The sequence below is a fragment of the Sinohyriopsis cumingii genome, chromosome 12 (genome assembly GCF_028554795.1).
Source record: "Sinohyriopsis cumingii isolate HCF-2022 chromosome 12, ASM2855479v2, whole genome shotgun sequence".
Lineage (NCBI taxonomy): Eukaryota > Metazoa > Mollusca > Bivalvia > Unionida > Unionidae > Sinohyriopsis > Sinohyriopsis cumingii.
The window spans coordinates 44,387,985-44,406,994 of NC_142972.1; the positions used below are offsets into that span (position 1 = coordinate 44,387,985).

The 19,010-nt window shown below is 34.5% G+C and overlaps 1 protein-coding gene across 3 annotated transcripts in view; it reads right to left on the reverse strand.

The window, feature by feature from the left end:
- Positions 1 to 19,010, reverse strand: part of LOC149786358 (transmembrane protein 135-like) — a 352,299-nt gene that overhangs the window by 117,270 nt on the left and 216,019 nt on the right. For all 3 annotated transcript variants that reach the window (XM_089976786.1, XM_089976785.1, XM_089976787.1), the window contains exon 6: positions 10,174 to 10,220. In XM_089976786.1, coding sequence (XP_089832912.1) covers positions 10,174 to 10,220 — 47 coding nt within the window. The remainder of the gene's footprint in view (positions 1 to 10,173; positions 10,221 to 19,010) is intronic.

Consider the following 19,010-nt stretch of genomic DNA (forward strand, 5'->3'; position numbering starts at 1 on the left):
TCCATCTTTATTTCTGTTTGACATATCTTTTCTAGGTAAGTACCTACATTTCCATCAATTCAACCATACATCCTTCCATTCATCTATTTATCTGTCTACGAATGGCAGACATTGTCCAGAATTTTATTACATACAGTGATAAGCATGCAAATAATTTACTGTATTAATGGCCCAGAAAGTCTTATTCAAGATTAAATTTAAAATATTACTCTATGTACATGGTATTGGAAATGGATAAAAATGACAATAAACTATTAATAACTCTTGAGAAATGGCCCAGATAGTAGGAAATCTTGGCCAATTACAAGCTTAATAAATATAAAGCCTAAATTAATCGAAGGCAGTAACTCATGACATTATGGATGAATTCAAACCTTATCATCATTAAAACCATCAGACATCTAAAAATGAAGTTTTTTTTTTCTCAAAATTATTTACAAAATTTGTAAATGACCACCATACAATTTTAAAAAGTCTTCTTAACTTCAGCAGGAAGCAATTTTTAAGAACATTTGTTTTTGGGTTTCAGGCTTTTTCTTCAATTTGATCTGGTGGCCCCACATAGCCAAGTGGTCTAAAACGTTCACTGTTCTGGATCACTGCCATCTTATCTCTGTCTGCATGGGTTTGAATCTCGGCTCGACAAACGACAAACATGGGTACACGAGAAAGCTTGCCAGTAACTTCTCGTGGATCAGTGGTTCTTCCTGGGGTTTCCCCTGGTTCTTCTGCCACCAGTTATACTGGCTGCCATGTATAGCCCATCTTGTGCTGAAAAATGGCATTAAACCCCACAAAAAACAACAACATAGTGAACTGTGACATTTACAGACATTTGTGACATTTATCGGTTTTTGTAACATTTACCACGGTTAATGTCACCCAACAAATATCACAATTGCCATTTACAGTCATTTGTGAAATTTGCATGCATTACACAGCAGCAGTGGTAATATCTAATAAAGCAGTCTGCAGTTAATTTGGACTAACCGTTTGTAGCACCGTTGGATTCCACTGCAGCTGCACAGTGAATTAATGTTGTTATTATCTGTGCAGCTGATGACAATGATGGTGATAAAATTCTAGCATGAAAATGATGGTGACAAGTTACAATATGACAACATATGTAAAAAATATTGTCATCAGACCAATTACATTTTTGATAATGCTTATAATAATAATAATAATAATAATAATAATAATACATGTAATAATAATAATAATAATAATAATAATAATAATAATAATAAAAATTATAATAAATTAATGAATACTGTTTATGATAACAATTACAATAATACCAATAGACTGTTTTACGGCACAGCAATAAAATCAGATTATTTAGTGTCCAGGCAACTGCAGGAAAGCGCCTTACCAAAGGACACACCATGGTAGATGATTCACGCTGATCAAATGGTAGGATTCAAACCTACACCCTTCTGGACAGGAACCCAGCATGCTAACCACTGTGGCTCCTATGGTGACCACATTAGCTGGTATAGTATTTGCTGGGAAAATTTACTTAAATATCTTTCCTCATCAGTGCACTATTTATATAATATATATGATCACTTCATAAACATAATAAGAACAGCCATTAATAATTATATTTAGCTAAATAACTTTATGCACTTTTATTAAAAGCCAGTTTAGTAATGGGATTGGAAATGCTGGCTCCAATAACTTTCCAGAAAGATAGGGTAGATATGAAACAGAACAGGTTCACACTACCACAGGATATCAGGTTCTTGATATAAATCATAAATGCCAGGCTGCCAGATAAAATAAATCAAGATAAGGGGAGGGATTTGATACACAATCCCACAAGCAGGGTAATCCATTATAATAGGAGTAGACCTGTCTACCCAGCAATGAGAAACCTTTCTTTATGTGCTGACAGCTTACAGGTTTATAACAAACTCCATTACACATCCAACATAAAATTTAACCCTTCCGGCCTTAAAAAAGAAGGAAAAGTGGTACATTTATACAAATGTTACAACAGTCAATAAAATTGTGAAATTCTTTCATGTCCTTCTACTTTAATGTCAGTTTAGCACCCACCCCCAACCACAACCCTCATCCCCACCCCTCTTTCCTAATGTGATTATTTTATAAGATATAGCCAAGCTAGAGAATGGGGAGTGGTTAACAGGAATTTTGAATAAACAGCAAACTAGTGATAGGTTACAGTGAAGCCTGGAATTCATCAATGAAGAGTGCTTGGATGGAGTCTGAACCTACACCCTTCTGGTCTTAAATCCACAGTGCCTACTCTACCTAAGACAAGTCTGCCTCTTTCTTATATCTTGACTGTCACATTTTTTATAAGTGTATTTACTTGTACTACACACACAAAAAACCTGATTAAGAAACTAAGAAACTGTAAAGTGTCTATGTGGCACTTATGTAAATGTTTACATGGAATTTTTATGAATGATTCAAACAAATCATGAATTTAATTTGAAGCAAAATTTATCAAATCTTTCACAAAGACCTGGAATGATCCCTTATCCAAAAAATTTAAATAGGCATGGAATTGCATGAGTTTGTAATCTGCAAAAACAAAATTGTACTTTTTTTTAAATGCAGGCAAGCTAAACTACAAAAAAAATGTTCAACAAACTAAGATACATTATCAACTAATGGTTTTGGGGCCAGGTTGGCTGCCACAAAGTTTACTAACCAGATGTCATATTTATTATTCACTTCTCTTATCCATTCTTCTCCCCAGTTCCTTATTAACATGTGGATTTTTTGTCCTGCAAAAGGCAAGCTGTCATAACAAACAGTCATGTGCATTTTTTTCTCCCTCCAAATGACGGCAGTCCAGGTTCATTTTATGAAATCCTGTATATCTGCTTCATTCTTCTATGTATCTGGGATTTGGTGAAATCAAATTTTGATTGGGCTGACACAAGTGACTATCTCTGAAGTGGAGAAAACCAGAACACTAAGAAGAAAAAAAAAACTACTGTTTTGGCAATCATCAAATCCTGAACATGATGACATCAATGGTCAAACAAGGATTTCAGATACAAAAAGAAAGTCAACTTGATTTACAACTACATCATACAGATAGTTTATATGCTAACAAAGGTACCACACTGTTCAGCAACATGCCAGCAGATCCCCAATAACTAAGCAACTCACCCCATCGTCTTGAACATTTACCTAATTATCCTCAAATCTGCTAAATCTAATTTTTTTAATTATTCCCAAAATGTCATAAAAGGACAAAGTCCAAATGACAACATCATAAACATTTCAAAGCTAGTTTGATTCAACTCCTATAAACGTACAGGAGAGCACAGATATGTCTTCACACGGTATGGCAACTGCTCCGATGGCCTAGTGGTTAGACTGTCTGCCTCGGATGCAGGAGGTCATGGGTTCGATCCCTGGCTGAATCATACCAAAGACTTATAAAAATGGTACTAACAACTGCCTTGCTTGGCGTTCAGCATTAAGAGGTTAGTGTTAGGCCTGATCAGTCTGGTATCAGGACAATGTGACTGGGTGGGACATCATTCTACACGTCTGCAGCATGATGCCCCAGTGCTAGACATCACTATAAACTGCCACATTGCAGATATCATAGCTACATGACTGAAAAATTGTTAAAGCTACATTAAAATTACAAATCACATCACATTACATGACACCATGGCTAAATGTTTTTTCCATAACTAAATTTTTGATTGTATATATGTACAGGAGAGTACTAGGTATGAAATGTCTTCACACAATGGCTAAATGTTTTCTCTTGAATGAGTGAATCCATGGAAACTGAATGAATCCCTTCTTAAAAATTATCAAGCATGTGAAAATTGCACAGAGTCAATTTGCCAGGAGCATAACAATACCTGTAACATTCATCAATACTAACAAAGGTAAACATCACATAGGTCAACCACCATATCAACCATTAACTAAGTGATTTTTTGCAACTGAATGATGCAACACTTTCATTGATTATCTAGTTATTAAAAGCATTTCACAAACTGCACTTTGTGCGGTTGTACAATGGTGGATGTTCATTATTTGGTAGAAGTGCATCTCCTTGTACCTACAGTTCTAATGTAGTGAGGTTGTACAATCATGGATATTCATTATTTGGTAGAAGTGCATCTCCTTGTACCTACAGTTCTAATGTAGTGAGGTTGTACAATCATGGATATGCATTATTTGGTAAAAGTGCATCTCCTTGTACCTACAGTTCTAATGTAACGAGGTTGTACAATTAAGAATATGCATTATTTTGTAGAAGTGCATCTCCTTGTAACTACAGTTCTAATGTAGCAAGGTTGTACAATCATGAATATGCATTATTTGGTAGAAGTGCATCTCCTTGTACCTAGAGTTCTAATGTAGCAAGGTTGTACAGTGGTGGATATGCATTATTTGGTAGAAGTGCATCTCCTTATACCTACAGTTCTAATGTAGCAAGTTGTACAATCATGGATATGCATTATTTAGTAGAAGTATATATCTCCTTGTACCTAATACATACAGCAGTACCATTGTCAAAATAACTGCTGCTACATTGCTGCCAATTAATAATAACTATAAAACAAATGCGTGATGCACACGGTTTTTGAAAAATACTATAGGAAGTCTATTCATTGAAGCTTGTCTCCTCTAAAAAATGCCCCCCCCCCCAATACAAATGTAATAAACACCCGTATAAAAATAAATGAGGTGAGCAGGAGCATTCCCTCTGCATGAAAATCCTGGAGAGATTAGAGTTCACTGCATAGTGGTCATGTATTCAAACCAGAGTTCACTGCATAGTAATCATGTATTCAAACATAGAGTTCACTGCATAGTGGTCATGTATTCAAACGAAAATCACTACATAGTGGTCATATATTCAAACCAATGATCACTGCATAGTGGTCATGTATTCAAACCATAGAGATCACTGCATAGTGGTCATATATTCAGACCAAAGAGGTCACTGTATAGTGGTCATGTATTTAAACCAGAGAGATCACTGCATATTGTTCATGTATTCAAAACCATAGTGATCACTGCATAGTGGTCATGTATTCAAATCAATGATCACTGCATAGTGGTCATTTTTTAAACAAGAAATTAATGCATAGTGGTCATGTATTCAAACCATAGAGGTCACTGCATATTTTTCGTGTATTAAAACCAGAGATCACTGCATAGTGGTCATGTATTCAAACCAGAGTTCACTGCATAGTGATTATGTATTCAAACCCGAGTTCACTGCATATTAATCATGTATTCAAATCAGAGTTACTGGCATAGTAATCATGTATTCTAACCATACAGTTCACTGCATAGTGGTCATGTATTTCAACTAGAGATCACTGCATAGTGATCATGTATTCAAACCATAGAGATCACTGCATAGTGGTCACATATTCAAATCAAAGAGGTCACTGTATAGTGGTCATTATTTAAACCAGAGATCACTGCATAGTAGTCATGTATTCAAAGGACAGAAGTTACTGCATAATGGTGGTCTGGTCATATATTCAAACCAAAGAGGTCACTGCATAGTGGTCATGTATGCAAACCATAGAGATCACTGCATAGTGGTCATATATTCAAACCAAAGAGGCCAATGCATAGTAGTCATGTATTTAAACCAGAGATCACTGCATAGTGTTCATGTATTCAAACCAATGATCACTGCATAGTGGTCATTTTTTAAAACTAGAAATCAATGCGTAGTGGTCATATATTCAAATAACTGAGGTCACTGCATAGTGGTAATGTATTAAAACCAAGGAGATCACTGCATTGTGGTCATGTGTTCAAACCACTGAGGTCATAGATACTATGGGTAAGTAACGTGAATTTTGCAACAACTCGTCTAATGGGTCAATTCAAAATTGAATGTGAATGTTTTCAACTTTGTCAGATACTTTTATTATTATTTTGGAAACATTTTAAATTGGTTGTTCTAGTGGCAGTTTATTAAATATTTTTTATCTATTATCAATTTACCCTAACATAATCAAGGTACTGAATGAATTACAATGTACAGGTTCTGCAGTGATCATTTGAAATCATATGGTCCACATTCTTGGTGTCATGACTAAATTGGGTACATAAACCTTATGCCTAATTTTAACTGACTCACAGCCATGGTTAACACTACAAGCCTTCACACCACACCACCCCAACCCACCCCACCCCACACACAAGACAGCCAGTTTATAAGTGACGAAGCTTATAGTGAAGTATATAACAGACAACACAATAACTGTTTTGTATATTAATCCCCAATAACGTTTTATATTTTAATCCCCAATAACTGTTTATATTGTAATCCCAAATAACTGTTTGTATTGTAATCCCCAATAACTGTTTGTATTGTAATACCCAATAACTGCTTTGCATTGTTTTCCCAATAACTGTTTGTATTGTTTTCCCAATAACTGTTTGTATTCTTGTCCCAATAACTGTTCTGTATTGTATTCCTGCTCAAGTGTCAGCTGTCTATTATTCTGCTATGCTAAATGATTTTTGACCAGAGTCTAAATATAGGTGACAGTTTTAATTGAGAGGGTGCCATTATGTACCTTAAAATAATAAATACAGGTAATATATCCTAAAACAATCACTTTTAGATCATTTATCATTTCAAAAAGCACTTTGCCATCTGCCACAAAGTCCACATTATTAAGCGGCAAATAATTTTAAGCCGAGTAAACCAGATTAGTTTGATGAACGAGCACGAACTATCAAAGTGGTCATGGAAATAGCTGCACTATCTAGGAATGACATGAAACATTGAAAGGGAAAATGTATGCAATCTTATTCAAAGCTGTCATGTTTGTCTACACAGGCATTACCTGGAATCAACAACTGATAGACAGGACTATTGTAAGGACCCTGGGTGGCAAGGAGCCATCTCGTAGAGTGAATCAAAACAACATTCTTCAATTTTAATCCCAAGTGCTTCAACTTTGTTTAATATTATTGTTATTGGGTAAATTTAAATCTGCAATAGCTGTATGGTTAAGCTCATTCTTTTATAAATTCCACTTACTGTACTGCATTAATACCAAGTTAAACTTACGATACCTTAATACACATGGGAAAGGAAATAACATAAAATGATTGATTATAATTTTCACAAGCATACTGAAACTTGGTGTGAATTGGCTCTTTAAATCCTGGAACTAACCATAACATATAAACAGTCTGAGTAAGACTCAATGACCTGGTCTGGATTTCACCAACATAATTTAAGTATGGATTGCTAAGTCTAGAAATCCAGTAATATGACTGGCTGAAATTTAAGTCTGCTTAAAACTGACCACTCAAGTGTTTTAAGTCTTGACTTAACTTTAACAAACATGTTGGTGAAATTGGACCAGGCATGAATTTCACATAAAGAACTTAAGTACTGACTTAAATATAAGTTTATAATCCAGCAACTTGATTGGCTGATTCAATAACCTGGCCTGGATTTCACCAACTTAATTAAAGTCTCGACTTGCTATGTCTAGAAAGCAGTAAAATGATTGGTTGAAATTTAAGTCAGACTTTAAAACTGAACATCAAATTTCTTCAGTCTGAATCTAACTTGAGACTAGTATTGGTGAAGCTGAAGTCTGATGTCTTAAATATAGATGTAACTTACGACCTGCTTTGGGTGAAACTGAGGTTTGGTATGTTACAAGCAAGGCTGAGTCAAATCAAGGTATTATACTAGAAGTAAGCCTCATTTTGCATGTTGAGACCACGCATACACCTGTGGCAAACTGATGTTAATGTGTGCATGTGATTTGGATTTTCAACATAGCTTTAACAATTTTTCACACATATCACTATGACGTCTGCAGTATGACAGTTTACAGTGATGTCTAGCACTGGGGCATCATGCCACAGACATGTAGTTTGATGTCCCACCCATTCACATTATCCTGACATCAGGCCAACCAGTCCTTATACTAACCTCTTAATGCTGAGCGCCAAGTGAGGCAGCTGTTAGTACTATTTTTTGTAAGTCTTTGGTATGACTCAGCCAGGGATCGAACCCACAACTTCCCGCATCCGAGGTGAATGCTCTAACCACTAGGCCACCGGAGTGGTCCAAACTGATGTTAAACACACCAAGCTATATCCACATACCAAGTAACATGGCTCTGTGGCCAAATGTACTTGAGAAACTTGCCACAAACAAAACTCAAGCATTAAGGTTAATCAATGGTACAGATAAGCAGGCATAAGCATCTAGAAACAGACATAAAGACACTGTGCCAAACTGATCACTGTGTCAAGCTTCAAAAGTTGCAAAACCACACTATACAGCGACACATAGGACAAATGCTGTACGATGAAACTGACCAAATCCTCAAACACAGGACAACGTCTGTACTATGAAACTGACCAAATCCTCAAACATAGGACAACGGCTGTACTATGAAATTGACCAAATCCTCAAATTATGCTAGGCATTCATGAATTTGATGTTAAAGTATCAAATTTTCATTTATGATATATATCTGTATAAAGTCTTGAAAAGTTGAAAGGATAACTTTCAAAGAAAACCTTTATCTGTGGATTTTCAAACAAAGATTCAATGGCAGCTTGTCCAGCTATGCATACTGCTTCTCATTAGAATTTACAGATTCCTAATGGCTAGTAACATCAAAGACAATTATTCCCCAAGATAACCAACTTCCGATTCTGAATGTCATAATAAGCCAAAATCTTCAAACTCTTCCAGATGCTGTGCATGGGGCCCTGCATTACATCCAGACCTGATAAGAAAACAAACCAGCTTCCATTTAAACTTTGCTTTTTCAGGTGTCAAGTAATCTGTACAAATGGATCTGGAATGCAATAACATAGCAACCTACTGCACATGCACTAGTTTCTTTGAGGGCATCAGGGACCAACAGACCCCTATCTCTATGGGAAATATTTCAAAATCATGCCAAATTACTAATTTTATCAATTTCCTTTCCATAAATATTATTCCAAATTGATCTAATTTTTCACCCTAACGATGAGCAGTGCCCTCACTTCTGCCATCAAAACACTCATTTCAAGATAAGGATTACTTGACCTAGCCCCACCCCTTATTTTTGAATATGTATAAAAATTACTAAGGCTGTCATTATAACCAAATATGCAAGTCTCTGATAATCTTGCTTCTTTCTTTCTATCTGTTCAGACTTTTCCTTGTTGTTAAAAGAAAAAAGAAGAACCATGCTATTTTGCTACAGAATGTAAATGTATATGTATTATGTCCTTCAGAACTTGCAGTCTCACTTAAGGTAGTGTAATGATGGTATCGTGAGCTTAAAGCTCAACCATGATATTGCCACATTTTTAAAGATATCAATGCAATAATGTGATGCTTTGACTATTTTAGATCAATCAAATTTGGCAATCAATGTATGGTCAAGGTTACAGTTCATGGAAAACATGAACATTGCCCACAGACTGTTGCTATATATATCTGACAAATATGTACCAACTGAAACATGCTAATGCTAAGAACACCACTGATTATGGTAAACGAGTTACTCTGTATTAGTGTTCTGTATTGCAATGACTTCAAAACAGATTAATGTGTGAAGGTTGAGGTTATCTAAAATCTATACAATACTGATGTTTATTTTTTGCCAATATCATTGTGCTTGAGTCTGTTGGCTTCATTAGATAATATCATAAAGAGATAATAGACAGCCAATTTTAAACATTTTGATCAGCTTTAATCATAAAGGTGGGACTAGGCTGAGGAATGCTGGGAAGGAAGAAAGGGCTGGAAGAAATTATGTGCCTCAAGTTGAGGAGTGGTGGGAAGGAAGAAAGGGCTGGAAGAAATTATGGGATTGAAAAAGTGTAAAAAGATGATTTGCTTTGAATTTCCAATATTTTGTTTGCATTGTTTTTTAATGGCTCTAAATTATTTTGGACATCTCTGAACAAGTTTGTTGATTCTTCAACTGATAACTTTTGCAGTGAATTCAAAGTGTAAAACAAGACTTTGCTGACAATATTTTTAATATCAGGGGAGGTAAATATGAAGATCCATACCCACTTACCATGGGAGCTAATGTGGAGTTTTGATAACAAAAATTAAAATAACAGTAATTCTGTTTTGTCAACAACTATAATTAATCTCGATGGTGGTGGCAGTAGTGAAAGGAAATAAGACTTGGAGACACTTACTTGAAAAAATAAAAATATACTGCTGATGCAACGCTGAATAGCAGCACCTGAAATAAAGAAAACCAATATTTGTTCAGGTGTAACTATAAGACATCACTGAATTCATTAAACAAAAGTTATCATGTCCAACTAACTGTGCATGTTATAAATACTTATATGATCATAATTTCCATAAAACTCTGGCAGACCCTAGTTGGTGATGTTCATGAATGAATACAGGTTACTATAACTTTCATAAAACACTGGCAGACCCTAGTTGGTGATGTTCATGAATGGATACAGACTACTGTATGTACTTGCTAATAAGTTGTGACCAGCTGCAATCAACAGAGAACTTGATCTGCCATTGCATAATGTGCCAGTAGTTCAGGGTCTATGTTGTTTGTTCTACTGATTAGTCCTAACAAACTTAACACATACCCAGATCTCCTGGTGAGTTATGTGGTAGCAGATATGAGTCTGTCTAATTTATAAGTGAGATATATGTCATGTATACATGAGGAAATGTGCAGAACTTAAAACTGCAAGTCTGTTTTTTTCACCCCATTCAACCTGCATTCGATGAAGTAAGAAATCTTGTAACATTATTTTTAAGACAATGATGGGTATTAGCAATTTGCATTAATAATTCAGTTGTACATAGTAAACTCTGATTACTTCCGTATCACATTTAATGAAAATATTTGATAATAAAAAGCACATTACAGTGTTTTATATACTGTTCTTCCTTTGCTATAAAGATATTTAATTACAAAAATATGACCTTTAGTGTCCTGAGGGATCTCTTTATGTAAAGAGTTGTCTGTATAATGTAATGCCACTTTACACCTTGGTTTTCAATTTATTCTGAGCTTTATTCTTAAGTCATGAATATGCTTAAAACTTTCATCGGCACAGGATATTTTCGATCTCTAATTCCTAGTTCATTTGGGATCGCACACAAAATTATCACCTGTGGATAAAAAGTTATTTACGGTTACAGATATTTAAAAAGTCATCAGCTTTTATAAAGCATGATCTATGCATGATTAAGTCATTAAATTTACTTAAATTGTAATATATTTTTAAAAAATACAATAAAAAGAGGTAATTAGATGTTAATTAGCCTATCAGAGAAATGGGATTCAGTAAGAAATATAATACATTATATTTAAGTGTTTACATACTGGGGCCAAGGTTTCTGTTTCATACCCAGACCAAAAAAACCCAAGATAATAACGTACAATATCACGTCTTCAGTGAACATTTCTATCACAAGCTGTATTACAGCATAACATTCTGTAATTAATAATGATAGCAGTGTGGGGTCATTCCACATTTAACATAAAATGCTGTATTAATAACGAGTGGGTCATTCCACATTTAATAACTTATACCTGGTAAAGTTATGTATTACATGTGGTGTAAATCTTTTATTTAAGTATTGTAGACTTAAGTATGCCTCATTTTGTATACTCACAAGTCTTAATGCTAACATTAAAAACTGTGGATAGGTCAAGTGTTATCAAATAAACCAGCATTTAACCATAAGAAATTAGTGCCATGGGTAGGCAAAAAGCAGTAAACCAGAATCAAAATGTTAATATATACATACAGTAGCTATATATATATATATATATATATATATATATATATATATATATATATATATATATATATATATATATATATACAATCAGAATAATATAAAAATGCCATTTTGTCTCTCTGATCTAATAAACATCATTCCTTTGTATTTACTTGGACCTCAACTGATTTTGCTTGCACTATCTTCAATTTAAGGCTCTAAACACACAACTTTGTAAACATTATTTTCACTTTTCAGAATTTTCTCAGACAATACATGCAAGCATAAAACATATGAATCTGACTCGTTCTAAGACTACTTATCAATTTGTTCTTCTTTCTTTCTTCTATTTGTCATGCTCTGTTGGTATATTTCCCCACCATTCAAACTGGCACTTGGAGTAGAAGTCAAGAATTTCTTTTGCCTTTTGTGTTTCATGTTTGTTGTTATTGTTGTAGGTTTAATGCCATTTTTCAGCACATGATAGGCTATACATGGCAGCCAGTATTAATGGTGAAGGAAGAACCCAGGAAAATCCCGGGAAGAACCACTGACCCACGAGAAGCTACTGGCAAGCTTTCTCACATACCCACATTAGCTGAATCCTAGACTCGAACTGGTGCCGACAGAGGTGAGATGGCAGTGATCCATAACAGACAGCGCTTTAGATCACTCAGCCACTCAGTGCCCCGTTTCATGTTTGTGTTTGTGTTAAAAAACTAGACAGACAGACAGATAGATAGATAGATAGATAGATAGATAGATAGATAGATAGATAGATAGATAGATAGACAGATAGATAGATAGACAGATAGATGGGTATTTAATTCTGGATTTTGTGTTAAGGAGATGTTTTGTCTGTGCAATTGTCCAATTAGAAAAGAACTTAGCTCTTGCACATATTTATCCTTTGCAGTCCAGTTTAAGACCACGTTCTAAATATATTTTTCTTCAAAACACAATTGCAAGAAATATTCAAATGCCCTGCACAAATGAGGTATTAACAGCAGCAAAGGAATTGCAAACAGTTACTTAGTAATGCAAAACTTTGGCAAATACCATCGTCAGCAATTTAACTATTGCAAAGCTTGTGCAAAAAGGTGATTAGAACAAAAAATGCCAGTTAAATCGATCTGACTTCACTACAGCTTAAAGTTTTGCAAACAAGGACCTGAAGGTCAAATATGAAGGTTGGGGGTCATATAGGAAGGTATCTGCTTAAACTTATATTGACGCTTCCAAACCTAAAAACCCTTTGTTTGTTGTTATCGTAAATATCTTTGACAGCATTTACAAAAAACTGCTTTAAAGCATGACCCTCACAAAAGAAGAGGCACATTACTTGAACATTTTTTTTAAAATTACATATGACATGCAATCAATGTGCATAACAACTGACCAAGCCCAAGTCAAGGAAGGTAAAGTAGTCGGTAATATTGATCAATCTAAGTCAATAATTTAAAATGAAAATTAGTAATTTTATTGGAGTAAACTGACTTTCAATCTACACATAATGTTCTACAAAAGGCATGAACAATTTACAAAGGTTTGTAAAGGTGAAATAATGAGGTACCTTTTTAAATTTCTTTTGAATGTTCTTTACCTGAAAACCCCATATTAATTGTTGTTATTAATTTTTATTGTCTCATTCATGAATAATTGTGTTTAAAAATAAATGTTGGCAAAAGTGTTACCCTGGTATGCGTGCAAAAGTGACGGATTGCAGGACTTGATAATATTAAGATTATAGAGTAAGGATCCGCATCATGATAGGAAAAACAACTGAAATCACCAATGTTACACCTATTCTCAATACGGTCATCAACAGATAATGAAAAAAATTAAAAGAAATGATGAAAATATGAAAATATTTGTGCATTCAAATACATAAGTTCCATCTCTGCACATTTTTTAATTTGTATATTATATGGGCAATACCAAGAAAAAAGACATGAGATCACCATTTGCCATCAAAATTGTCAACAATACAACAGTAGTTCTTTAAAATGGTACATGAGAACCCTGCCTTCTTTATATGCAACCCCCATATCTTCTAACACTTCCGCATGTTCTGCTTGATATTTGCTGCTCCTATCTCCATCATAAATCTATGAAGCAAATGTTTAATGACAATATGTGTTTCAGGTTCATATTTCTTTACAGAATGAAAGAGTACATCTTATTTTCAATGTGTGTTTTGTCTTTTGTTCTTTTATCTACCTCTCTCTCTCACCCTGTCTCATTTTCCCTTGATGACTGCCTATGCGATGACTAAAGCCGTTGTTGACCACTTGCTGCAGTCTGTGATGATTCAATCACTTGTAATGTGCTTGGAATAAAAATTATAATGCATAGTGTGGCCAACCTGCACCTCATAATACTTCCCAGTCTGACAGTTTAATTGGCAGATCAAATTTTCTGCATCTTTCTCTATTAAGAAATTTTAAACAATGGAAAAACAACAGCCTTTTACTATGTGCTGCACAGAACCACCGATACAAAAATCTGGATTTTAACTTTTTCTAGAATCGATACTTTTTTTTGTCAGTGGTAACACTCATGGATGAAGGATATTATTATTATACTTTCTTCCTAAAAAAAGAATTTCATCACTAGACGACGTAATCATGCAGTTCCTTAGTTCAGCTGACTTCAGTTAGGCCATTCATCATTAGCATCGTAATAGAAAACCATCCAAAGGAAATGGAAACCTGAAACTAATTCTACCAAAACTGAACAAAACAAGAAAAATGGAAATCAATAACTTCGAGTCCTGCAATCAGCCTGATAGATCAAAGAAGAAAAATAAATCCTGCTTTCCAATATCTGATTATTCCAAAAAATGACAATGTTCCACAGTCCAATCATTAATCAGGCTTGTGGTAATAACTACTTCTACTAGTGTTAGGAGTGTATTAAGGTAGTTCCTGTTGATGTAAACCTTTGTAAATCCATCTTGATTGGAATATTATTACAGTTGATTTGATGGGTTGCCCGGTCGTGTAGAATAATACAGCTATATTATATATCAGCAAAATTTTCAGGTCTTCCTAATGATAGTCATCAAGAAATAGACATTCTCAGAAAATCTCATTTAGATTCAGTACTGGAAGTCCATTAAGCAAACTAAGTGAAAAAGCTAAAATATTCCAAAGTATATTTTGTTCAAAAATGGTATAATAATTGAATTTTATGTATTAAGTCACTTGGTTACTTGCAAATTTTATATCATTAATGTTCTGAGATGACTTTGTTCAATAAAACCTAATTATGTTTAAAAATGCTGATCTAACCATATGATAGTTAAACTGAACACAAAATTCCATGTAGAATAAAAAGTTCTAAGATTTTGAATACTTTTTGTAATCCTGCCAACTCTTTCTTCCTTTACACACAGTTCAAATACTTTAGTACAGTGTATCACTTTATTATTGAAATGATGTGATAGAATAATATTCTGCTAAGTACTAAATAACTGGTCTAATTTTATAAGTCTACAAAATGATATACATGTATGTATCTCTGATGATGGATTGCTTAATTTAATATAACAATTAACATGCTTAATTAAAAAGGGGGAATTTTTAAAAAAAAACCACTGAGGTGCCTAGAATTTACCCATATAAATTAGAAAATTGTGGGATTAGTATTATCTGCCACAGCAAATTTCCAAAATTCATGTTTAGTTCAAAGAGGAGTCAAATATTTTACTCAAGTCCTTGTCCAAACAAGAGATGTGAGAATGATAATCAAGTCCACTTCACTTCTGGTGTTTGTCAGATGAAAATATCATAATCAGTACAAGTAAAGTAAATCACTGTGATCTACTTTCCTAGAGTGAGAAAAGAGACAACCTGATCCAGTTGGATAAACATACTATAACTGTATCTATGGCTGGAGACAGCCTTTAATTACAAAATAAAGAAAGTCACTGTGACCCCTTTCCCCAAGGGTGGAAAGAAAGAATGATGTAATCAACACCCATGCCAAGTTCTATGAAGACATAGGAGCTAAGGATATCAGCACATGATAATGCCAAGAGTGTAGCAAAAACTCTCCAGTGTCCTTCATACAAGCAGGCCGAAACTTGTATCTGATAACCAGTCAACAAACTTACCAGATATCAATCATTTTTTGAAATTATAATTTGGTATAAAAATTTGTCTTTTTCTTAATCTATTAAAGTTGGGTTACTAGAAACCTTATACAGTTTATGAAATTACAACTAAAAATGACGAGCACTGTAATTTGTTATGTTTATGATTCACAATCAAGAAAAACTGCCACTGAACATGACTGAAAGATTTTAAGCAACCATATACAAAATACTGCATCCACACCAGGTTTTACACTCACTGTATCCATAAAAAAGACCATATACAAAATACTGCATCCACACCAGGTTTTGCACTCAATGTATCCATAAAAAAGACCATATACAAAATACTACACTGTATCCATAAAAAGACCATATACAAAATACTGCATCCACAACAGGTTTTGCATTCACTGTATCCATAAAAAAGACCATATACAAAATACTGCATCCACACCAGGTTTTGCACTCACTATCCATAAAAAAGACCATATACGAAATACTGCATCCACACCAGGTTTTGCACTCACTGTATCCATAAAAAAAACCATATACAAAATATTGCATCCACACCAGGTTTTGCACTCACTGTATTCATAAAAAAGACCATATACAAAATACTGCATCCACACCAGGTTTTGCACTCACCGTATCCATAAAAAAGACCATATACAAAATACTACACTGTATCCATTAAAAAGACCATATACAAAATACTGCATCCACACCAGGTTTTGCACTGTATCCATAAAAAAGACCATATACAAAATACTGCATCCACACCAGGTTTTGCACTCACTGTATCCATAAAAAAGACCATATACAAAATACTGCATCCACAACAGGTTTTGCACTCACTGTATCCATAAAAAAGACCATATACAAAATACTACACTGTATCCATTAAAAAGACCATATACAAAATACTGCATCCACACCAGGTTTTGCACTCACTGTATCCATAAAAAGACCATATACAAAATACTGCATCCACACCAGGTTTTGCACTGTATCCATAAAAAAGACCATATACAAAATACCGCATCCACACCAGATTTTGCACTCAATGTATCTATAAAAAAGACTATACACAAAATACTGCATCCACACCAGGTTTTGCACTCACTGTATCCATAAAAAAGACCACAAAGAATAAAAGTTAACCAATCTTTCAAAATATCGCTGAAATAGCACAAAAATAATCAAATCATTCACACAGACAGACAGATATTTCATTTGACATATATATCACAGTTCATTTGACTCACTGAAGCATGTATATCACATTTCATTTGCTCAGTCAAATAGGCATGACTTTCACTGAACTCAGTCAAGCAGTTTTTGCATAAGTGTGCTAACAAAGTTTCTATTTTTTTTTAAAATGTAAAAAATGATGCAAAGAAGAAAATTTGGTTCAAATGGCGTTAAAATCTAATCTGGTCATCTACATATGCACAGTAACATAAAAAAGCAGAACAGAACTGTGTTGGGGGGGGGGGGGGCGCAGATCATGATAATGAGCTAGGCCAGAAGAGACATTGGGTATTATGGAAAGATCAAAGGATGTTGTGGGGGATTTTTTTACTTCACAGCAGGTTTATGATGGATTGATTGGAACAAATTAAGATAATTAAGATATGCCCACACACAGTAATTCTATGGTGGCATAAAAATGCATAATGACCAGCACAAGGTTAGACACATATTATCTTCAGATATATAAGCCATAAGGAATTAAAGAGTGACATGATTCAAAACTTTTTATTGATAGATACATAAATTTGAAAATAATTATATGAAACTCCTCACTTGGTAACAGCATGCATGGTTTAGTGTCATGGCTAAATTTAGGACAAGAAACTTCCAAAGTTAATTCTCCATGTCATTTTTTAAGTAAATTCTACTTGTATATGACATCTCAAAGCAATTAAACTTTTTAGGTCCTATTTGTTTTTGTAGGCAAGGCAGTCTTAGTGGAATACAAGTAAACAATCTGACAGGAGCCCAAATTAAATGTCATACTCAAGGGGTGGTCTGACATGTACCAGTGCTTCATCCCTGAACTCAAATACTCCCTACCTAGCAAGTTGGTAACCATACTCTCTTCTCTGCAGTACCATATATGCTCATACATAAGACATGCCAAAATGCAAACTGTAGATTTGGATTTGCTACAACATTATGTGTCGTATATCTGGATCTAAGATGTTTGCAGTCAGCTGTCTAGTACACACCCTCGAGTATACTTTCTATGAACCTAAATGAATCAAGGTACAAAAAGCTTAAATTTGCAAATTTTTAAAAAATGACGTTGTGGCACTGCTGCACACTGTAAACAGAGCTTACTATATAGAAACATGATATAAATAAACTGTAGATAACTATAATCTTTATTTAACATGGCATTTGTTTTGACACTGAACATTAGCTGTAATTAGCTCCTCTTGCCATGCACAGCCTCTGAGCTAACAAGTTTAACAAAAGCATTTGGGAAGGTACACGCTGTAAATAAGAGAAGGATAAACCATCATAAATCAAGATGTGTATACCCTAAAAGGTACTTATGGGATAGTTCACACAATAAATCAAGACATATGTACTCTGAAAGATACATATGGGATGGTTCATACCATAAATCAAGACACGTAGACTCTGAAAGATATGTATGAGAGGGTTCACACTGTAAATCAAGATGTATATGCCCTGAAAGGTGGATCAGTTTACAGTAAATCAGGACATATGCAGCCCAAAAGATGAGATAGTTAAAATGGTAAATCAATAAGTATATAGCCTGATGCAACAGTTCATACAGTAATATTTTATACTTACTAAAATTATGTGATGACAATATGTATGACCAAAAATACTGACATCGACCCAAACAGTTGCAAAAATTTGCAACATGGATATATATTATCTACCAACATTTCAACAACACCATGTTGTGTGGCCAAGTGGTCTAAAGCGCTCTTCATTACGGATCACTGCCATCTCACCTCTGTCTGCGGCAGTTCGAGTCTAAGATTCAGCCAATGTGGGCATGTGAGAAAGCTTGCCAGTAGCTTCTCGTGGGTCGGTGGTTCTTTCCGGGGTTTTCCGGGTTCTTCCTCCACCATTAATACTGGCCGCCATGTATAGCCTATCGTGCTGAAAAATGGCGTTAAACCCCACAAC